Source organism: Equus przewalskii, chromosome 6, assembly GCF_037783145.1.
Source record: "Equus przewalskii isolate Varuska chromosome 6, EquPr2, whole genome shotgun sequence".
Classification (NCBI taxonomy): domain Eukaryota; kingdom Metazoa; phylum Chordata; class Mammalia; order Perissodactyla; family Equidae; genus Equus; species Equus przewalskii.
In genome coordinates, this window is record NC_091836.1 from 72,576,796 (window position 1) to 72,599,985 (window position 23,190).

Consider the following 23,190-nt stretch of genomic DNA (forward strand, 5'->3'; position numbering starts at 1 on the left):
AAATAGCAATCTATATTAAGTTGATGGTCTCTTTCTATAAACCCTACTCTTTTACTCTCCTCCTCCCACATTATATATTTTTGACATCCCATTTAACCTCTTTGTGTGTGTGTGTGTTTCCCTTAAGCTGTTATCATGGAAACTGATAATTTTAGTACAGTTGTCTTTTGATCTTTGTATGAGCTTCATAGGTGGTTGATCTGCTACCTCTACTGTATTTTGCCTTTATGAGTGATTTATTATTATTATTTGGATAATTTTCTTATTCCTATTTGTGGTCTTTTCTTTCCCCCTTAAATAAGTCCCTTTAACATTTATCATAAGGCTGGCTTATTGGTAATTAAACTCGTTTAGGTTTTGCTTGTCTGGGAAACTCTTTATCTCTCCTTCCATTCTGAATGACAACCTTCCCAGATAGAGTATTCTTGGCTGGATGTTTTTTCCTTTCAGCACTTTAAATATTCTGCACCACTCCTTTCTAGACTGCAAGGTTTCTGCTGAGATGTCAGCTGATGGCCTTATGGATTTTCCTTTGTATGTAACTTGTTGCCTTTCTCTTGCAGATTTTAGGATTCACTCTTTATCTTTAATTCTTGACATTTTAATTATAATGTGTCTTGGTGTGGGCCTCTTTGTGTTCATCTTGTTTGGTGCTTTCTGTGCTTCCTGTACCTGGATGTCAGCTTCTTTCCTTAGGTTAGGAAAGTTTTCAGCTATTATTTCTTCAACTAGATCCTTTGCTCCTTTATCTCTCTCTTCTCATTCTGGGACATCTATAATACAAATGTTAGTACACTTGATGTTGCCCCAGAGGTCCCTTAGACTGTCCTCATTCTTTTTAATTCTTTTTTCTATTCAGCTTGGGTAATTTCCTGTACTCTTTCATCCAGCTTGCTGGTCTGTTCTGTGTCATCTACTCTGCTGTTGATTCCCTCTAGTGAATTTTTCATTTCCATTATTGTATTCTTCAATTCTGGTTGGTTCTTTTTTAAATTTTCCAATCCTTTGTGGAAATTCTCACTGTGTTCATCTACTCTCCCAAGATCAGTGAACATACTTATGACTATTAGTTTGCATTCTATCAGGTAGATTATTTATCTCTGTTTCATTTAGTTCATTTTCTGAGGACTTGTTCTGTTTCCTTATGTGGAACATACTCTTTTCTCTCCTCATTTGCTTACTTCTCTGTGCTAATATCTATATTTTAGTTAGATTAGCTATGTATCTTTATGTGGGAGATATGGCCTTATGTGACACATTATGAGGCCCGGCAATGTGCTTCTCCCTCATCACCAGTTCCAAATGTTCCAGGAGTATCCCGTGTGGGCTATGTGTGCCCTTCTGTTGTGGCACGGTTGCTCTTGCTGCAGGTGCATGGATAGCCTAGGCCCCCTGGCCAGCTAGTTGTTAGGCTTAGCTCTGTGCAGCTGCTACAGTCACTTTAGCCACTTTATTAGGCAGCAGGAGCCCCAGCACAGTTGACTGTGAGGTCTACTAGCACACACCTGATGCTTTTTTACTGTTAAGTGAGTCAGGGCCCCAGTGTGGCTGGTTGCAAGGCTCAGGGACTCACAATTGCTGTAAGCCTCTGGCCTATGAGGCTGTTATCAGCTCTCTCAGGAGTGCAGCTAGTGGGAATAGCCCCAGGCCTGAAAGCACACAATGGTTTCAGGTATTGGAAGGTGGGGCAGATCCCTTACGTGGCTGTTTGAGGCCTGCAGCACAAGTTGGCTGCAGCCAAGTCTTACTCCCAACAGGCCCACACACCAAACCAATGTAGTCCTGCCTCGTGTGCACACCTTGCCCCACCAAAGCAGACCCACTCACCCCACTGCAGAGGTCCCACACACCCCACCTAGATGGACAAGTTCCTCAAGGGTTTGCTAGTGGGCAGGGCCGGTCCCTAGGTGGGGATGCCTGCCCTGGCTAAGCTGGAACTTTGGTGCTCTAGTGGGCAGGCAGACCCCTGTGCTAACAGGCCAGGGGAAAAGATGCAATGGCGTCAGGCAGTGTTTGTGTCAGCACACCTATACTAGGTCACAATAATGGCTGCCAAGAGTGTCATCCCTGGGGAGGTGGTCCCAGCTGCCTCTGCCTCTCTGAGACTCACTTAGAGCTTATCAAGTGAGTCTCTTTTACCAAAGGGCCATGAACATTTCTTTCTGGTGATTTTGTGATGGTTTCCAGAATGGGTGAATTTGTGTGGGCTCTTTAAGAGCAGGTATTTCTTTCTCTTATGTTCCATAGCTTTTCTGGGGATATCCCCTGTTGGTTTTAATAGCCAGCAAAGGCAGGTAGTCTGACACTCATCTTGGTTGTGCTGAGTTCAAAAGCTGATTACAGTACAGCTCTCCTTCTCAGATCCTCTGATCCTCCAGGAAAAGCTTTGCACCTTAAGATTACTCCTGGCCGTGAAGCACTGTGGCTAGAATGCGTTTTCTTCAGCAGAAAGATATTTCTGCCTCTTCCACCTCTGTCAGTGTTATCCCTTGTTGTGGGGGTTCTTTTTTCCAGTGCTGAGGTAATTGTTCCACAGGTAGTTGTAAATTTGTCGTGTCCCTGGGAGGAGGTGAGTTCAGAGTCCCTCTTACACCACCATCTTCCCAGCAATCTCCTGTAGCTATTTAATATATTAATTGACACTGGCTCAAGAGGAAATCCAGGCTGAAATTAAGAGAAGCTAGGGATTATAAATATTTCCAGGCAGCTTACTTCCTCCTATGGAAAATTATGTTGTTCTCTAATGACCTTGTTTTCCTAAAACCATTAATCTGTTTCTTCAACCAGAAGGATGCTTAATTAATCTTTTATCTAGACACTATACTAAGGACACAAAATGTGACACGTTCAATTTCAGGCAGTTTATTGCTTCATCCAACAATCATTAAATATTAGGAACTGAATATACAAAGATAAAAGAAAACACCTTTCTTCTAGTTTCTCATTCATTCATTCAAGTGTTTGCTATAATGAGCAGACATATCTTCTTTTAATGGACTTGTGCACGACAGGTAGGGGTCACAAACTTGTATAAGGCATAAGTTCCTGAACAAGACACACACAAATGAATACAACAAAATCATAGGGAGAGATAATAATGTCAATTTAGGCACCTCGGAGGTCAGTATGGGAAATTTTATGAAAGCTCAGAAGATATCTAATTTACCTTTGGCATGAAATGGGGGAGGAGGTAGAGCAGAGAAGGCTTCTCAAAGGAGGTAACCCATGAGCTGATGTTTGAATGATAAATAGAAATTAGTAAGGCAAAGAATACTAAGGAGGATGGAAGGTGGAGTAGGATAAGTTTGTCAGATGTCAGATTTCTGATCCTGTGGTCCACTGAGCTAAGAATATCACCAGGCTCTCCCACACCATAACTGGGAACAAGTCTTACAGGATTGCATCCTTTTCTTACATCATTTTGTGCATTAACAGGAAAGCAGCCTCATCTATGATGCCTGGGCTACCCTATAACACCACCATGGAAACCCCTGCCACCTTCTTCCTTGTGGGCATCCCAGGTTTGCAGTCTTCACATCTTTGGCTGGCTATCTCACTGAGTGTCAAGTATACCACAGCCCTGTTAGGAAACACCATCATAATGGCTGTAATCTGCATGGATTACACTCTACAAGAACCCATGTACCGCTTCCTGTGTGTTCTGGCTGCCGTGGACATTGTTATGGCTTCCTCTGTGGTGCCCAAGATGCTGAGCATCTTCTCCTCAGGAGACAGCTTCATCAGCTTTAGTGCTTGTTTGACTCAGATGTATTTTGTGCATGCAGCCACAGCTGTGGAGACAGGGCTGCTGCTGGCCATGGCTTTTGACCGCTATGTAGCCATCTGTAAGCCCCTATGCTACAAGAGAATTCTCACACCTCAAGTGATGCTGGGAATGATTGTGGCCATCATCATAAGAGCTGTTATATTTGTGACTCCATTGAGTTGGATGGTGAGTCATCTACCTTTCTGTGGCTCCACAGTGGTTCTCCATTCCTACTGTGAGCACATAGCTGTGGCCAAATTGGCATGTGCTGACCCTATGCCCAGCAGTCTCTACAGTCTGATTGTTTCCTCCATTATTGTGGGCTCTGATGTGGTCTTCATTGCTGTCTCCTATAATCTGATTCTCCAGGCAGTATTTGGTCTATCCTCAAAGAATACTCAGTTGAAAGCTTTAAGCACATATGGCTCCCATATGGGAGTTATGGCTCTGTTCTATTTACCTGGGATGGCATCCATCTATGTGGCCTGGCTAGGGAAAGACATAGTGCCTTTGCACACCCAAGTGCTGTTAGCTGACTTGTACCTGGTCATCCCACCCACCTTAAACCCCATCATTTATGGCCTGAGGACCAAACAAATACAGGAGCGAATATGGAGCATGCTGCTGTACTGCCTCTTTTACCACTCCAACGTGGGTTCATGAACACGAAATCCATGGAGACCTTAAGGATTCCAGCTGACTTCAAAGATGGCTTAGAGATCTATGGAGTTTGTTTGCTTTCCCTGGCACCATAAGAGTTCTCAGTTGAAGCTCTGAAGGATAAACTTATATAACTTTTCAACTTACAGAAAGAATATGAATGAAATGATTAATTTTCTGATATTCTTAATCGTTTCAATCAACTAGTATCCAGATCAGAGAGAAGTTTGTGCAGAGAATAGTGATATGGGGTTTTTCTTTTCTTAGGTTCTGTTCCATATTTCCAACTTAATACCCTACTAGTACCTGAGTAGAAGAAACCAATTATTTGATCCCCCAACCCCTGGCTGATTTCCTCAGAACTGTCCATCTCCTCACTTGTTTATATGGAAGCAGCTATTAATATATGACCCTGCCTGCCTCTGGCCCATTGATGAATCCACTCAGCTTGGGTCATGTGCTCTCACTTGGACCAGAGGCCTTCTACAGTCAAAATAGATTCCAGTTTATCTGAAAAGATATAAACTTGGATCACTGACGGTGACCATTTTCCAACATATGAACTTAGAAAGAAAAAGCTATTCCATAGCAAGAGAAGAGATTAGCAAAATGGATGAAGAAACTGAATCGCTGGTTCTCTGGTTCCAATTTATCTTGGATACCCAGGTACATCCCTGTTATTATGTTCTGCAAGATATCTCTACATCCTTTTACTATATCCCATATTGTTAAGGTAGATGGACTCAGTGTACTAATCACTAGGTTTTTGTTTTTATGACACAGAAGCTAAGGCAATGTAAGTTTGATTTTTGACATCTTTCTCTTTGTTTCCTAATTTTGCTTGAGTAACTGAACTGTAAGACACAAAAGAGAGGGATCAAATATAAGATAGGTCTATCTTCTTCTGGATACCTCTAAGGCGGTGTGCTCTGGGATGAAAAGGTCAATAGAGAACAATATCAATTATGAAGCTGAAATGTCACTACTCTCCTCCAGGTCACCAGATACTTATTTTGTTTTTGTTTTTCCCTTTTCAGAAAGTGTTAAACAGAATAATCACTATATGTTAAAAGAAAAAGGTTTCATATGCAAGAGATACACATATTTGACTCTGGTACATTTGAAAATGTTAAGAGCCAGGTCTGATGGCTTAGTGATTAAAGTTAGGTGCTCACTGCTACTGTGGCCCAGGCTCACTGCCAGTTGCGGAATCAAACCACCCATTTGTCAGTTGCCATGCTGTGGTGGTAGCTCACATAGCAGAACTAGAATGACTTACATCTAGGATATAAAACCATTACTGGGGCTTTGGGGAGTGGAAAAAAAAGAGAAAGATTGGTAACAGATGTTAGCTCAGGCTACTCTTTTCCAGCAAGAACTAAAGAAGAGGAAGAAAAAAAATTTTAATACAAGATAATTTTACAATAGTACTGATACCAAAGTACTGTATCTGAGTCTCAATATCTCCTTTCTACTGATGGGGGGAAGGCATTGAAAATTAAGCAAAATAATGAATGGAAAGTACAAAAAGCAACATCAATATATTGTGTGTATTTAAAAAATAAACCCAATATATTTCTAATTCCACAATTTTAAGGGGTAGTTCTTGGCACTATTGAAATTGCAGTCCTGTGTAGATCAGTACTCATGTGGTAATTATTCTAAACAGATTTTCTACTTAACAACTCAGCAAACCCACCTTTTGCTAATATTGGACTTTGTTTACCCACTAGAATGTATTCTATTTCTGAATACCAGTGGAGTAGGAATCAGCCTCTAAATATCTGATAATGATGCCCTGAGTTCCCAAAGAGCAGTAAAAAAGACTCTCCTCCCCTTGCCACCCCCTAACATAAACAAATCAAGATCATGAGGCAGTGAAGCACATTTGAAAAGATTTTGATTTTGAAAAGTCACACTATTCTTTCTCCATAAAGCACCAAAAGAACTACGTCTATTAAATCAAAGAATACTAGATACATTAAAGAATCTGAGGTAAAGCAACAAAGGTATAGTCCAGCCTGCAGCCAAAATAAAAATCTCTTTCCAGCATTTCCATCAGAAGGCTACTCTGCCAACTTGTGTCTCATTCACATTACTATTCCCTGACACCAGCTGGGATCCACCGTTGGTACTCAGATATTGAATTACAGATTTCCAAAAACGGACTGGTTCCCTGCCATGGCTGCCCCAAAACAGTAAGTCTTGCGCTTCTCTGGATGCATTCAGATCAGACCCCTCCTCTATTACAAGCAGCAATGTGTGCTCACTTAACTAGTGCCTGGGATCCACAGCAGACTCTCAGTGTTTGGATCTTAAGAGATTACAACCAATCATCCTTGAAAAAAAGGGAGACTGGATTTCCTGTGGGGAGTTGTGAACCCACAGATTTACCCTCTGCCTCTAGCTTTTATAGGACCCGAGAATCACAAGCTTTTAGTAGCCTTTCCCCTCAAGACTCAGGCATTGCACCCCTTGGTTTCTCTGCTGGTAAAGCAAGGATGGGCAAAGCTCATCCCTGCCTGGCAATGAATGATCACACCACGTCAGAGGTGCCAGGCCAGACATTCTAGGGAGTGGTGCATGCACTCTACCCTCTGATGGCTATGTGTCTCTTCCCCTTCTGGACCACTTTTGAAATTACCCATCAAATCAGTTTTTGAACAGGAATATAGTCAAGTACCATCCAGTCTTTCATGCCCCTAGGAGGCAAGAAAAGCTTACTTTTGTTTTGATTCTAGGCATAGGAATGAAAATTCCCTCACTTAAATATTTATCAACACACACACACACAAACACACACACACAGTGCTAGACAGGGGTTACACTGATGAACCAGACAAATAAAGTCCTTGTCTTCATGGGGTTCTTAGAAGGGAAGAGTAAGCAACTATCTCAGAGAAAAGGGTTTTCATACACTGAAGAACTTTAGTCTTCTTGCCTGATCTTACAATCAAAGAGCATGAAATAAACAATTTGTTTAAACTTGTAATTCTTCCAACAAGTAACCATAGTGCCCAAATCAGCTTTAAAAATGTCAAAAAAAAAAAAAAATCCCAAAATAGCACATTACAAACAAAATCATTTTACTCCTTAATTCATTCTAGGTTTGAATGAATTTATCACTTAATAATCTTTTTCGAAGAACCGTCCAAGATCGGTCCTAAGAAAGCCATAGTAACAGAACAACACTGATTTGGCCCTTAGCCTCTTCTGCTAAATGTCCAGGGACATAACTAGAAGCACTTCCTCAAAACCCATTTCTGAAGTCTAAAAGCACTTCCCCAGAGAGTTCCCCCACGTAAAGACACATGGTTCCTCTAATGCTGGTCAGCTCAATCCTTTGCAAGATCAGGTCTGTGACTTACCAGTTCATTCCACTCCAAGCAGTTGATGGTAACTTCTCCCCTTTACTACTAATAGTCAAGGAGCAACTTGGACGTGTGGTGGGCAGAATGAGTTCATTTCCCCATTTTGGTCTGTTTTACCTCTTTCATACGTGAATAGCCAATACAATAAAGGTAGAAACATAACTTTTGCTATCCTTTATTACAGGAATTACTTTGTTTTTGCCTATACCTAACCTAGTATCTACTTTCCTGCCAAATCCTAACCCAACTGTCACTACCTTCAAGTATAAACTACCTCAGAGGTTGTGTTACACAGCATCAATATGTAATGTACATACTGTAGCCCGTACAATAAGCAAAACCATTAGTTCTCACATGGTTGCCTTGCAGTTTGTTTCCAGCCACAATCATTCCCACATCACACTCTTAAGAGCTGTAATGAATTATTTTGGCTACATGCAGCAACCACGTTAAGGTCAAATGCCCAGACACATAGTCTCAATTCTCTTTCATTGTACATATAGCTCTCAAATTGGCTTTCTGAGCCTAGTCCAATTCTTTCTCCCTACCCTTCCCTCCTGCTTTCCTCATTTGTCATAGATTTAGAGAAGAGAAAGGCAGAATATTATATAGTTACCAGAAACATCAAGATGCCCTTGGGGACAAAAAATATCTGAATTTTAGCCCAACCAGCTTGTAAGACTTCCTGGCAGTGCATTTGTTTCACATTTTTCTTTTTATTATTTCCATTCTCTACCCTGATGTCACCGTCTCCATTCTAATCCAAAGACAAGCATATACAATAGATGCAGAATATATTACTGCGGCTGGAGTTTCCGCTAGCATGGGACCTTTCTGTCTAAATGGCTCTAGACTGTCAGGAAAGGCTTTAAGAAACAAAGGCCCTGCTGACAAGATACTGGCTCTAAGAAGGTAAGATAGGAAGGTGACACAGGCAAAATCCATGGCTTGTCTTCATTCGTCCCTGAGAAGGGAACAAAACTACAGAATGGTTCTAAGATCTTTACAACAATCCTGTGAGGTAGGAGAGTATACAGCTACTGTAACCCCGCTGCCACTGAGGACAGTTGAATATTTACAAATGGGTGGGATGTTTCAGACCCAAAGGTAATGATGAGATGCAGACATGTGACTGAGATGTGAGTTTGGTAAACCCTTATAATCTTTACAATCTTCTTTCAGTAGCTTTGTGAGAAATAACTTGCTGCGTTAAGGCCATTTCAGTTTCTTCATCCATCAAGTGAAAATAAGAACAAGGCACACAGGGTTCCTGATCCTAACATTTAAAGAAAGGGCAGAACCAGGACACAGGTCTCCTTTGAGATAGAGTTTGAGATAGAGAGTGATTTGCCCAGCTCGTACTCAGAGAGAAGACGACCACTAGCGTGGTCTGGGCAAAGCTGCAATGTATTTCTCTGGTTAGGAGATCAGAGAGCAGGGGTCAGTTTTGGGTTGGTCAGAAGCAGCAAACCTAAGAGGAAGCATCCAGCCACTGCCATCAGCACCCAGCCAGTTCTGGACACGGACTGTAGTCTTTTGGCTTGTTGGTCAACCCTTCCCAAAGGGTTTCCCAAAGGCTGGATCTATTTCATCGTCCTCACTAACTTAATGATGGCACCAACAAGGATGGGGAAGAGGGGCATGAGCTACAGAAAGGACAGAGCCCTGATGCTCAGAACTTCTCTGATCTTCACCATCAGCCTGGCCACACGTCCCTCATAGGGGTGCACTGCTCATATGATAGAGCCTCAGCTTCTTCCCCTGCGGAGTTTAGAGAGCCTTTGGCCCAGGAGCAACAGGGCACTGGGTCAGGCAAGAGAATTCCTGGATTCCAGGCTCAGCTCAGTTCAAGGGAACCCTTGTCAGCAGCAGGGCCCTCCAAGACCCCTGCAGTCCAGGTGAAACTGCAAGGCCTCTGGTTAGGATGGGGGCTCTCTTAGTCCTCCCCGTTCAGGGAGCAGATGGTCAGAGGAGTGGTGTTGTTGGCACAAATGCTGTAGCAAGGACTAAAATAAGGCAGGAGGCGCCCAGGGAAGGGAAAGTGGGGAAAAGTGAAAATGTGGGAGGAGTTGTCAGTCACATTATAGAAGGAGATATCATGGGCCTCATAATCCAGGAAGACTCCCACCCGGCGTGGGGGGACTGGCAAGGACAGCAGCGGGTATTCTTCAGTGCCTGCCCGGTACTCATTTCCCTTCCTCAGCCTTATCACCCAGAATCCATAGCGGGGGGATAAATAGACCACCTCCTTCCGGTCTACATTTTCCTTACATACTCCCAGGCCCCATTCAGACCTGTCTCCCACCTCCACCTCCCAGTAGTGGCGGCCTGAGGAGATGCACTGGCTGCCCAGGACGATATTGTAGCGGTAAAATCTCTCAGGATTGTCAGGCAGTTTCTGCTCGGTGTCTCCATAGTGCACACATTTTCTGTCCTCAGACACGATGAGGCGGGAATAAGCAGTGTCTGGATCCAGGAGCACATCAGCTATGGAAAAAGATCTTGGATGGTAACACCGATACAGAGCCGGATCTGATAGAGTGGTACACTCTATCCACATACACTGACACAGGGGGCGTGGGTGAGGTCTCCCCGATAAACATAGGCCAGATTTTTCAACGATGGGGTAGGGGGCTAGATGGGGCATCCAGAGGTCAGTGAAGTATTTTCTTTCTCTGGAAGGGTCCCTCCCACTGGCCATCACAATCTCCCCCAGCATTTATTACCGGCATACGTCTTCAGGACCTCTCTTAGCCCCAGCACACGGCAATCCGTCTTCAACTCCAAGGAGACTGGTTTTGGCCGCCTCAGGCTCCAAGACCGGCTCCTGGTAGAGGAGGGGTAACCCTGGAGGCCAGAAATCCTGACTCTGCCACACGGGCCTTCCCTTAGCGCAGGGAAGAAGGGTTTGGCCGGGGACCTAGTTGGTGGGGTGCCCCTCTCCAGCAACACCAGGCAAAGCAGAGATGTGGTGATTATTTACTGAGGCCAAATGGTTTTTGGCATAGAGAGGAGAGCATTCCCATTCCTGTGCTGCGGGAAAGGTCACATGTGTACTTGACATCAGTAGAGGAAGACGTGTGCCACAGAGGGAAAAGGCTGATACTCAGAGCTCAGAGCATAACGGAGACATCTGCGGTCTTTTCCCCTCCTTGGGAGATCTACTTGAAACTGTGTATTTTATAATTTACCTGAAATTCTTATTGCTAATACTTGAAATTAATTTGATCAAGTACAAAGAAGACAAAAGAAAGATGAATACATTTCTTTAGCCAATACGGTAACAGTGGGGGAAGATTATGGACTAGCACTTGCTTCATTGTAGGTCCTGGGTCTGTGCTCCTTCCCCATTTCTGGCTCTGGCCAGGACCCACTTTGCCTTATAGGGCTGCCTTGGGGCTCCACAGATGGGAACATACCTGTTTAAGACATCCTCAATACCCTAGACAGAGAAAAGAAAACAGCACATGAGTATTTGCTGTTCCTTGGAGGAACCAGACAGACACTGAGCTCTAGGAGAGGGTTCCTCTAAGGGAAAGGGAGGTAGAGAGCAGGGCTGGAGAGAAGACATGCGGATGTAGAGGGGAGAAGCCTACAGAAGTGGAGAAGGGCAGGCCTAGCTCTGGCTGGATTGGCTGATTTCAGGCTCCATCGCAAGGCTCTCAGGCCAGAGAGTAGATGGCACTCCTCCTATGAGGCTACAACTACAAGGGGCCAGGTCATCCACCCACCCAGGGATAGAACAGCAGGCATTAGTGGGAGGTGTATGGGATCCATGTCTGGCTCACAGGCCCCACTGAAGACTAGGGAATCCTCTCTCCTGGAGTCCCAGGCTGTCTTCAGCTGTCATTCAAGGTTACCAGGAAAACCTGCTACTCACCTGCAGCATCCAGCGGACTGGCCTCTGAGACCTCTCTTCCAGCTCTGCAATCATCTTCCACAGGAACCGGCCTTGCTGGAGGAGCTCATTGTGATTCATCTCCAGCTTCTGCATGGTCTCCCCCTCCTCCTGCTCTAGGCTGGCCAGAGCCGCTGCTGCCTCTACTTCCAGCTGCCTTGGTGGCTGTTGTTTCTGTAGTAATCGCCAATACTTCTCAAACTCCCACATGATACTCTGCTTTCGGGTTTCCAGCTGTATCTGCAGAACCAAGATCAGAAATCAGTACTGGTATTGTTTGTGTAAGGGCACCACCCAGGATTGAGGACACTGGCATGTGTGTACACTTATACTCTGGAATGTTCTGGTACCAACCATGTGTTTGGCATAGTAGAGGCCAAGATAAAGGATACTATTTTTCCTACATTTCTGTTCCCACAGCTGCAATACGTGCTTCTGGGTCATTATTCTTACTCTCATTGACACAGTAGGGCCCAGGTTAGCATCACGCTACTATATACTCTAAATTATTTTCTATTTTCAGAATAATGACAAGAAGCATTATACTTGAGCCTCTAAGGCAGTGGAACCTAACCACAGTGGTAGACGCTTTTGCTTCTCAATGGTATTATATCAATTCAACATGCTGTTTTAGACTGGTTCAATGTTACCTTTTATTTATCAAAAGTTGTTTTTGTGTGTGTGTGTGTGTGTGTGAGAGAGAGAGGAAGAGTGGCCCTGAGCTAACATCTGTGCCAATCTTCCTCTATTTCATGTGGGACACCATCACAGCATGGCTTGATGAGTGGTGCTAGGTTTGCACCCAAGAGCTGAACCTGTGAACCGAAGGCCACCAAAGCAGAGCATGCAAACTTAACCACTATGCCACCAAGCTGGCCCCAGATCACACGTTTTGACAGTTTGGTAGTTATGGGCCTCAAATTTATTCCAGAGGTGATTTTCTAATATTTTAATAACTTAACTTTTAGTAAATATGTTCTAACTGGGGAAAGAGAAACAAAAACTATGCTTTACTAGGTGTTATAAAGTAATACCAGTGTGATCTAACACATTAGTGAGGTGCCTACTTTTCCCTGCTCACATATGGGGACACACGCCCAGAGGTAATCTGTGTATAATAATCAAGAAACTGGAATTGAGAGGTTCCATGACATGCCTAAGGCCACATACCTTGGAGAGAAAGCTGGTAAGAGGACCCCTGGGTATCTGACTTCAAACCCCACAATCTGCCTCCCAGAGATGAGGAAGCTATCATGGGTCAGCTCCAGGACAACACAGGGACCACAGACACTCCTTTCCCCAGATGGCAACCTGCCTTCCAGTTAGCGGTTCGTTTCCTTTCACCAACTTCCAGCTTCCAGGCCTCTTCTTGCTCTTTCCTCAGATGTTCCAGAGCCTCATGGAGTTTCCACTGAAAGAGATAAAAACCTCATGAGGCCACCTTGGGCAGCCTGGGTTGATAATGAGGCTTCCTAGCATTGGTAGGCGATGAGAAAACAAGTGTTTCTCAGAGGATGGGCCAGGATGAATGCTGGGAGAAACGGGAATGCCAGGGAGGGAGCAGATCCTGCCCAGATGACATCCAAGGTAGTTCTCAATCTGAGAATCATTTCAACTCCCACAGTCTCTAAGTTTCTGTAAAGTATAAGAAAAGGTCCATTTCCATCCTTCCCAGAAAGCTACCTTGGACTTTCCTATCCATGCCTCTTGTTATCCTTATCTGCATTGTTATGCTACAGCCTCCTGAAACCTTCTTATTCAAAGCACAGTCCAAGTGAGACGGCAGCCACAGCATTATCTGGAGTTCGTTAGAGATGCAGACTCTCAGGATTCAATCCAGCCTCCTGAATTAGAATCTGAATTTTAACAAATTCTTGGGTGGTTCCTATGTATATTAAAAGAAGAAGCACTATCCTAGAATACTAATGCAAGAGATTACTACTGGAAAGCATGAAGTATTCTGATAATAATATTAACCATTTTATTAAAGATTTGCCAAGTGCCACATATGGCTTCAGCACTAAACATACATTTGATCCTCACAATCCCTTGAGACAGGCATTATCCCCATTTTATAGATAGGAAAACTGAGGCTCAGAGAGTGAGCTAATCAAAGTTATTCAGCTGGTCAATGGCTGGGCTGGGATTTAACCCAGGTCTTTAATTCCTATGCCTACGTTACACTGCCTCCCTATTCCAATACTCTGAAACTAAATAAGTCATGTTAATTTTTAGAAATCCTTCTTGCATAGGAAAACAGCTAATTCGCAGATTAGTCTTATATTCTTACCTGTTAATCTCAACTTCAAGAAAGAGAATTAAGACCTGTTCGGATCAATGGATCAGAGAATCATTGGGATAATGATTGTGATAAAGGTGCATCAGCATGGACATTGGAAGAAAGAGTAAGCAGCTGGAAGTTGATGAGGGTAGCCATAAAAAAGGAGGAGAAAGTGTGTCCATCCAAAAAAAGACTTGGTAGAAGAGAAAGAACACTGGCGGGAGAGCAAGAAGACCTGAGTCCTAGCCTTTGATCTTCCTTTAACTACCTCAACCTAAAGCGAGCAGGACCTGACAAGGTGAGACTAGATAATCTCACTCAATCCAAAATGACTCAGCCATGGTCCTTCCACCTTTCAAACCAACAGGCATGATCTCAAATTTCTAAGCCTCAGTTTTGTCTCTAAAAGGAGAGAGTTAAACTGGCTTACGCAATGTCAAATGACCATTTGTGGCACTGCCAGGAAGAGGTTCAGTTCTGATAACTGCAGCCTTGACTGCTTCATACCCAAATGCATCCAAGGCACCCTGAACCCAAGCTAAACCAAATTGGTCTCCTTTAAAGTCTCAGTATGGAAAGTCTCTTTGGGTTAGGCATTCCACCATGTTGGGGTCAGGAATAGAGTTGGAAGTGGGAGGGAAGGAACTCAAAGCAGGTCATAAATGTAGGGAGATCATGGCTCATGTATCAGGTCCCAGGGATCTGGGGGTGTGAGGAGCCAAAGGAATGAGTTCTCGTTTTGTCTTTGCGGCCCTTGGCCAAGTCCTTGATCTAGAGAAAGCCAAGTGAGGGGCCGAGGAGAGACTGGGCTGGCTAGCCTCCATCTCTCACCTTGTACTCCCAGGTGACATCCTCCATGGGCACGACATTGTGGGCCTGATGCTCGGGGGACAGCCTGCAGGCCTCACACATGACCAGGCCATCCTCTCTGCAGAACATCTTTAGCTGTTTGCTGTGGAGCTCACACACATCCCCCTTCAGCCCCACTCCTGCATGCAGCTCTAGCAGACGGACTTTTTCTACAACATTGGCCAGCTGCCAATTAGGCCGCAGGTTCCTTGGCTGGACAGGAGCCCGGCAGAGGGGACATGTGTAACCCTGGTCTTGCAATTCTCCTGGGACCTCCCAGAGCCCAGAGAGACAGCTGTGGCAGAAGCTGTGGCCACAGTCGATGCTCACGGGCTCCCTCAGGAAGGTCATGCAGATGGGACAGGCCACTTCTTCCACAATGGCTTCCACTAGTGCTGCAGGATCCATGGTCCTTCTCACACCCTCCTCAAAACATGGAGAAAACCAGGGGCCAAGGCAGTGATGTCTACAAAGAAGGAACGGAAAACAAGTAAGAGAAAAAAGGAACAGAAAAGCAGAGGGGTCAGTGTAAGGGATAATTAGTGACTGACAAAGACAACTTCCTCCTTTGGATCCTCTATTGACCTTATTTAATAAACACTGGCCTTCCCAACTGAAGTTCTGACTGTGTCCTTACTCACACTACACAAGGGACATCTGGGGATGCCTAAGTGAGTGGATGTTGGAAGTTATTAGTTTTCATTCATTCGGTCATCCCTGACCCCCTCTCTGGGTTCACTCACCAGACCATTTCCACCCCACCTCAATCCTGCTCTCCAAATCAGCATTGCTCATCTTGAACATGGGTAAGGTCACATAAAATGTGGTGTTTCAGTATCCAGAATAAGGCCAGAAATACCCCTAGCCTCACTCTCTGGCATGTTTATATGTATATTTATATACTTCAAGGCACAGAAAAGGTAATATGCCAGACCCATTGCCTATGTGCTCAATTTGTTTTCTTGTATTGTGCACTAAAGCATAAGGTATAAGAGAACCAGCAATACTTTCCCCACACCCTGTAAACCCCTGCCCACTCCTCCAGCACTAACATTCACAAGATGCCAAGACACTCTCTTCAGTGATGTTAGAAGCAGATACGAACAAATGCCCCTTGGAAGATAAAAACAAAAGTCATCGGATGATAATGAAACCCATACTGATGAATTCACTACTCCAGCAAGAAATCTGAGATTTCTGCCAGGGCCACATGTAGCTACAGAACTTTAATGGTCAACATCAGGCCCTTGGCACAGTTGGCCTTATTTATTTGTTCACTTTGCAGGTCTGTGGTACCAGTTAGTGTGTGTAAAGGGAAGAGCCATGTTGGTCTTAGTCACTGCTGTATTCTGAGCACCTCAACAGGGCCTGTCATGCAGTTATTGCTGAATAAATATTAGTTGAATGAATAAATCAGCTAGGCAGAAGCTAGTTCCCAAATCCACAATGTTTTTCTGATGTTAGGTAATTGAAAGCATAGTATACCTTAATATTAATAGCAAGCATTCCTTAAGCACTTATACTACATGCCAGGTACTATTCTGAGCATTTTACATGGATTAACTCAGTTTATTTCACAACCCTAAGCAGAAACCATTACTCTACTCTTCTCCTTTTACAGGTGTTTAGTCATGGGCTCCATCATTCTATCTTGGGCAAATTACTTAACGTCCTGAGCTTAAAGGTGTAATAAAAATTCAAGAGTAGAGAGAAAACACTATGGTTTAAGGGTAGACCAGTAAGGCTTCTTGAAGGAAGTGGGGCAGTAAGTAGATTTTGCAGGACTCTCTGTTATAGGGCATCAGGTCCTGCCTCCTACTGGTCTCCCAATTTCCTCTTCCCACTATCATTACCAAACTGTAGGATCCAGTATCCTAGAACCTAGTTTTACTAAATCATGAACCTACTGAACAGCCTATCCTAGCTGCTCAGGACCTAGTCCAACAGGAAGCTCTCTCTCTTCACCCTGAAACAGCACCTGTGCCCAGTCAAGCAAGGGGAGAAACTTCCACACTTTCCTGCAGACTCCATGTCCATTCATTCTACCCCACTGGGGTTCCTTCCCTTTTCCCAGTTTGAAATGATCTCTTAGTGATCCCGCTCTTAACACCACTTGACATGTATATTTTTATTGTCTTACTTCTCACACTAGAAGTTTCATAAAGGGAGTGACATCATCTGTTTCATTTGCTAGTACATTCCAAGGCCAAAAATAGTGCCTCAGATATTTTTGAATACATGAGAATTAAATGTAAATGCTGATGTTAGGTTGGAAGTGGAAGAAGTGTCAAAATCCTCATCAAACACAGAGGGGCACCAAGAACTACCAGCTAAAGCTGACACAACAACAGGTTGATATCTATGATTGAAAGCTCCTAGGATCAAAGAAAGAATGAAAAAAGCAAGTGAAAATTAAGAAGATGGTGGCAGTAGGGAAGTGAGATATAGAAGTGTCAAAATGATAAATTAAGAAAGGCGGTGGGAGCCTATTATTTAGATTTAGTGAGGTCGTAAAAAGATCTAAACATGAACAAGTTAAAAGTGGTGCCCCTGCAAAAAGGACTTAGGAGCAGGTAGCTATTGCTCTTTGATGTAAAACTTTTATTTTTTCTTATACATAAATTGCTTTGACAAAACTTTAATTATTAAACGTTTAATTGCTTAGACCTTGCATTTGGCAGAGCAGGGAGCCAGTCTGGGAAACACATTTGAGGGGATGGGGCGGAGCCTGGAAAAGACTCAAGAGGCGGGACTACAGTGGGGAGAAGCCAGGCGGTGACTTCTGCGTTCCGGAGCAGAGGGGGATGGTAACCTCCTGGCCACAGGACTCGGGGCAGGGCCCGGGGACCCGGGCAGGTTGGGGCGGAGTAAGGTGAGCCTGCAGGACCTCTGACTTCAGGAGCGGCACAGCTGTCTACCCACCACCCACCTCAGCACAGACTAACGCCCCCCTGTGGAAACCCAAACTGGAGACGCCTGGTTCCCGCGACCGACCCCACGGCGCAGCACTTACCGCCGGCGCGGAGACCACCACCCCAGCAGCGATCCGGGAAGCTCCTCGGCCTCTTCCGCTCAACCCCGAGGCCCCGCCCCCAGGCCCCGAGCCCGAAAGCCGAGGGCAAGGTCCGGGCGCCCGAATCTGCCCGGCCGGGACGTCATTGTGGAAGCAGCCAATCACAGAGAGGGATTTGGACAAGCCTCGCCAATCGCAGATGGGGACGGGGGCTTCACACCACTCTTGGCGTGCCGGTGTATTTTGTCTGCTTCCTCGGTTTTTCTGCACCTTTTGCTCCCTCAGAGCCCCTGAAGCCAGTCCCAGGACGGGTCAAAGGGTTGAGGCTCCCGAGTGAGGCCGCTCAGGGCCTGGTTTAGTAAAGGCCCAGCTGGCTGTCCGCCAAGGAAGTCTGTCTCCGTTTCCGCTAGGGCTGACTAGTGGCTCTTCAGAAAGAACCTGTTCCTTCAGGGTGATAGCGCTAGACCTGATGCTGTTCATTCGCCAGTTTTCCATGTCAGCCTTAGCAGCGTATGAGTTCAGCCATGTCTAGTTCTGTGACCCAATTTCGCGCAGAGCTGGGCACACGTATGCCGCGGAATCTGCAATTTCCTGCAAGATGAGCGACCTCTCCTGGATCCAGACTGCAGAGATTGGGTTCTCCTTAAAACCAAAACCAAAACCAAAACCCTCCTGAGTTTTCCTGCCAAACTCTTATCCTTCAGTACTTGAGCAGGCAGCGTCTCAACACTGTTGCCACAGCCCACTTTTAGAATTAGAAGCGGATACTGGGAACTGGTGGAGTAGAAGTGGAAACCCTGGCCGGAAACTTTCAGAAACTGAAAATGTTTGTCAACAACTGGCCCCGTCCTTCACCCAAACACACAGATGCAGATATGGACACACACCACACAATCTGCTACTTAAGGCAGTGATTTGGGTTTTTCCTCGTGCTTTCTCTACCTTGTCCTTTTCCTGATAGTTAGGTGAGTCAGCAAATAAAGGCACATCCTGTCCGCAGGGAAAATAACCAGGAAATCCTTCATTGAAGCTCAGTTTCAAATGATTTCATTGTTGGAGCTGATACTCTTTGGATCCTCGTGTGGATGTCAGGCCCCAGGCCATGGTTGAAATTCTAAAGGGTGAGGTCTAGAAAATTCCTGAATCAAATGGGCCCATGAGCAAAAAAAGAAGAAAAGAGGTGACTGAGGTCTGAGCCGGGCCCCCTGCTTCACCTGGATCTGGAGAAATGTCTGTCCTCACAGAATAGTGAGTGTGTTAATTGAAACAAGCCACTTTAAACATTATTGCGCGTCAGCTGCTTGTAACACTTGGTGCTGGGTGCTGGGATTACAACTAAGAGCCACATGGTCTCTACTCTTAAAGGAGCTCAAGATCAAGTTGGTTGTACTTCTTTGGGGCTTCTGTGAAGTTAAAACAGTTAATGAGGAGATCTTTTTCCTTTGTAACTTGTAATCTGTCTAAACCATGACTGACTTTCCAGGCCCCTGGCACAAGGGCAACTTAGAGTTGCTGGGAGAAGGGAAGGCTGGAGAAACAGCTTTTGAAGACAGATCAGTCCATTGCCTAAGCAAGAAGCTCTCCTTCCCAACCGCCCTCAGGGTGCTTTGTTTGCTGTGAGGGGCAGACAGGTGCGTCCAGGTGAGGCTCTGTCTTGGAAGCATTCCATGGCTGTTACTCCAGACCCTACCCTCTGCCTCAACCCAAGACAGACCAGGACAACAAGATGGGTGGGTAACTGTGGGGTGGTGTCTATCTGTGTTCTGAGAGAGGAGTGGCATCAAAGGAGAAGCAAGGACTGAGAATTGGCTTGGGGGCAGGGAAGGAGGTACAGGCATTGTCGAAGTAGGGCTAAGGAAGGAGTGGGGAGTTGTTGCAAAACCCTGGGGCCTGACCATGTTGCATGTCATACAATCTGCCTTACTGACAGACCCCCAAATGGTTTCCCTCTCTCTCTCTGTGAAGAAGTATTAAGTACAGCCTCGCCAAATTTCATTCAGTCTTAGACCTGAGCTTTACAGGGGAGGAGATAGCCGCCTATGGTAGTAGCACAGGTCAGAAGAAAAACCTGAAAGAGGTGGAGAGAAGAGGCTAAGAGGATTGTGGCTCAGACAATGGATAGTCCACTTCACATCAAAAGTCTCTTCCTGGACCTCTTACAGTGGAAGTTAATACTTCCTGTTCTTCCAGTATTCTGGATTGTCTTCAGTTTCCAAAAGGCAAGGCTGACACCTCCCAGGGGTCCAAGTAGGGGAAGTTAGGGCCTCCCTCCCTCATCTACTCAATGCTAGCCCAAGCTAAGAGAGAAGAAATCCTAGCTCAGAGCAGCAAAGCCACAGACCTTTGTTAATACTCTCACATAGAAGGGGGAAGGGCGACAGGAATGGAGGCGAGGTGAGTCTAAAAGCTAAGACCTAGAATTCTGTAACTTTTTTAGGTTTGCTGTTATTTTGTGACCACAACACATAAGAATTTATTTTTAAAGTGCCATTACAACCTATGCTTTGGGAAAATATTTTGTGGCCAACTCTGTAATTGCATTATAGACTTATTCAGTAGGTGATGGAAAATAAGACATATTGCTATTGTGGAAAGGATTAAATGATATAGCGCCTTTATCAGGGTATAATAGAATTTAGAGGAATTTGGCCAAACTCATTGCCATGGAGATGGATGAGTCAGGAGCCAGCCATGCTGGCTAACACCGAGAGTTGAAAATACCAGAAACTATTTTTAAGCAGAAAAAGGACTTATTAAAGAATATTAGGTAGCTCATTGGTGATGCAGGCAGGAATGTCATCAGATTACCCTGCATGTTCAGTCTGGTAGAGGCAGCACTACTGCCTCCATTGAACATGGGCAACTCAGATCTTACTCCCAAACCTGGCCAGCGGAGGCTGCCACTAGAAGCTCTGCCTCTGCTTTCTTTGGAAGATGGATTCTTCTATCAATATTCTTCACCAAAATGACTCAGTGTGGCATCTATTCTTTATATTCTTATCTTCTCAATCTGCTTCTTGCAGGTATCTGTGGTTGACAGCTCTTAGATCACATGTCTTCATCCACGGTAGTAGATTGGATTATTGTTCCCATCTATTTTCCCCCATTTTGTAAGGGAATGTCTAATTCCATCCATCACCTTATGACTCACATTGTGTCCCTATAGGTGAAGAATATGTCCGCAGGCCATTATGAGACTTGACAATGTGACTGTCTTGGGTCATTGGAATGAGAGCCGAGGTGAAGTGTTTTAGTTCCCTATCGAAGCTTTATGAGACACTGCATGTTTGTACCACCTCTTGGTGTTTTTCCTCTACCGCAATAAAGACATGTCCCAACGAAGAGCCCCTCCTTCAGCTTGAGTCCTGGATGAGAAAACATGTGGATCAGAGTCCCAGAAGTCCACCTGCAGCCAACGACATGATGTGTAAATGAGAAATGTTTGTTGTTTAAGTCTCTGTGATCTTGGAGTTTTTCTAATAGTAGAAAAACTGATTAATTAGTTAGGAAGGTGAGTTTATGGCTTTCATCTTGGGGAGATGTAGAATCATAAGGAGGGAAATCCCTGAAACGTAGGAAGATCAATCCAAGTGCTGAGTGGCCACAGTAAATGACAAATGTCCACTATAAACACAGACTCTACATTCACAAAATTTAGAAAACACACAGAAGCACTCAGAACAAAATGTGGCCACCTCATTGTACAATAGCATTTCTCCTGTCAAAGAGAAGTTCAAATCCACTTTCCATTGCTGGCCACAGTCCTAAAAGAGAAATATAATGTTATCTGGGGAGGGGGCAGAAAGGAAAACCAGGAAGGAAAAAAAAGGATTGATGGTTTCAAGTTTTCAAAATTGTTTTGTCAACCTGTGCTCATTGTTTGGTATCTAGAGCCAAATTCAGGAATATGTCTAGTCAAGTAGTTAAGAGTGATACTATGATTCCCATACAATGTGAGAAAAAAATTTGTCTATATAAACAATCTCCCTTTTGAGGGGAACAGTAAATGAAGTATTTTTGTTTTCTCAATTTAGAAAATTTCAATGTACCATTTGTCTTCTAAGTATTATCATGCATATTGCCAAACTTCTGCATTTTCCTTTCTATCTCCTCTTTGTCCCCTATGCTCCAAGCATCCTAATTGCAGCATTGAGACTATGCTCTGTCTCGGGATACAAGATCTACTTTCTTTTCAGCAGGATGCATTATGTTCAACAAAAAGAAATTTCAAACAAAGTTTAGGGCCCAACATTTTCTACAGTCCTTGTTACCTGCTTTTTTCTCTGAATGTATCTACTGTAGGATTTCAAGGACTCTTTAGCTCTTTGCCAAAGTGGCTACCACTGCTACTTCCTGCAATGGAATTCCTTAATTAGGTCTGTGAGTCTGGCCTTAAAGGAGAGGTCCCCCCGCTCCTATTATTTTCCACATTCATGACCTAGAAAATCATAATCAACTGATTTCTGAACCTGAGCTGCTGTTTTCTTCCAGAGTCTACACCTTCAGGGACCCAGAGAGGCCTATCCTTGTGTATATATGTCTTCCTATATTCTTGCTTTTCCTCACTGAGCTTTCATATTTTCTAGAACGTCTATAAATATTGCCACTCCTTTTCCTGCGTAGTAAGATATGACTCTAACGTCCTTTAATATTTCATTTCCCTCGTTTTATTTCCTGTCAGTTAAGGCAAGTCCGGCAATTTTCTTTTAATCTTGTAACGCTGGCTCCATTTTTTCTCTACCACTTGTAGGAGCAACACATTTACTGGACCAGAATGTCTTCCAGTGCTCCCTCACTTTCTCTTTCAACTCAACGCCTAAGGAAGATCCTCTCCTCCTTCAATTCCTGATACATTCAGTTTGCGTACTACCACTTCTAAAACTCCTAGGTATCCCTCTATCTTCTCATTAATACACTCTGTCATTATTTTACCTGCTGACTAAGATGATTATACAACTTCCCTTGTCGCTTCTGTGCTAATCTGATTACCAGAGCAATGATATTTTTGTTATAGACTTCCTTTAATTATTTATCGGCCTTAGGATTTATGATGGTTTTATTTACAACTCCCATTCCCCCGCTCTCCCAGTGGTTCAAGATGAGGCTTCTTCTTTATCTGCTTATTAATGACATTTATTATGTTTGGAACCACATTCCAGGTCTCTGAATAATCTGCAACTTTGATCATGGCTTAACTAATAAATGGACCAGAGGTAATTTTTGATACATGGTTGGTGCCCAGGGTCAGATTACAGACAAGACATGCAGCTCTCTAGAAGTTAATCCTACCTCCGTCCTGGATACAGCTTAAAGCAGAATAAAAAACCTCACAAAATTTAGGGATTACATTAC

The 23,190-nt window shown here is 44.3% G+C and overlaps 2 protein-coding genes and 1 long non-coding RNA gene across 7 annotated transcripts; 2 read left to right on the plus strand and 1 right to left on the minus strand.

The window, feature by feature from the left end:
• Nucleotides 1-2,846: 2,846 nt before the first annotated feature.
• On the minus strand, nucleotides 2,847-19,078 carry LOC103553141 (E3 ubiquitin-protein ligase TRIM68). Of its 5 annotated transcripts, none has more exons than XM_008523599.2 (7): nucleotides 17,839-19,078; nucleotides 14,808-15,291; nucleotides 13,011-13,106; nucleotides 11,678-11,935; nucleotides 11,217-11,239; nucleotides 10,524-10,624; nucleotides 2,847-10,284 (listed from the first exon to the last, which is right to left on the minus strand). In XM_008523599.2, exons 2-7 carry the CDS (start codon nucleotides 15,231-15,233, stop codon nucleotides 9,734-9,736), a joined length of 1,455 nt encoding a protein of 484 aa, XP_008521821.2. In that variant the 5' UTR covers nucleotides 15,234-15,291; nucleotides 17,839-19,078; the 3' UTR covers nucleotides 2,847-9,733. The 5 variants fall into 5 exon arrangements, with proteins under 5 accessions (XP_008521821.2, XP_070480291.1, XP_070480292.1 ...); XM_070624190.1 differs by having other exon boundaries at nucleotides 15,156-15,291; nucleotides 17,839-18,391; XM_070624191.1 differs by having other exon boundaries at nucleotides 12,866-13,106; nucleotides 17,839-17,913.
• On the plus strand, nucleotides 3,452-7,540 carry LOC103553154 (olfactory receptor 52I2-like). The gene has a single exon (XM_008523614.2). The coding sequence runs from the start codon at nucleotides 3,452-3,454 to the stop codon at nucleotides 4,427-4,429; it is 978 nt and encodes a 325-aa protein (XP_008521836.2). The 3' UTR covers nucleotides 4,430-7,540.
• Nucleotides 19,052-22,063, plus strand: LOC139083966 (uncharacterized). Its single transcript, XR_011541167.1, has 2 exons — nucleotides 19,052-19,568; nucleotides 21,005-22,063. It is a non-coding gene; the product is annotated as an uncharacterized lncRNA (long non-coding RNA).
• The last annotated feature ends 1,127 nt before the right edge of the window (nucleotides 22,064-23,190 follow it).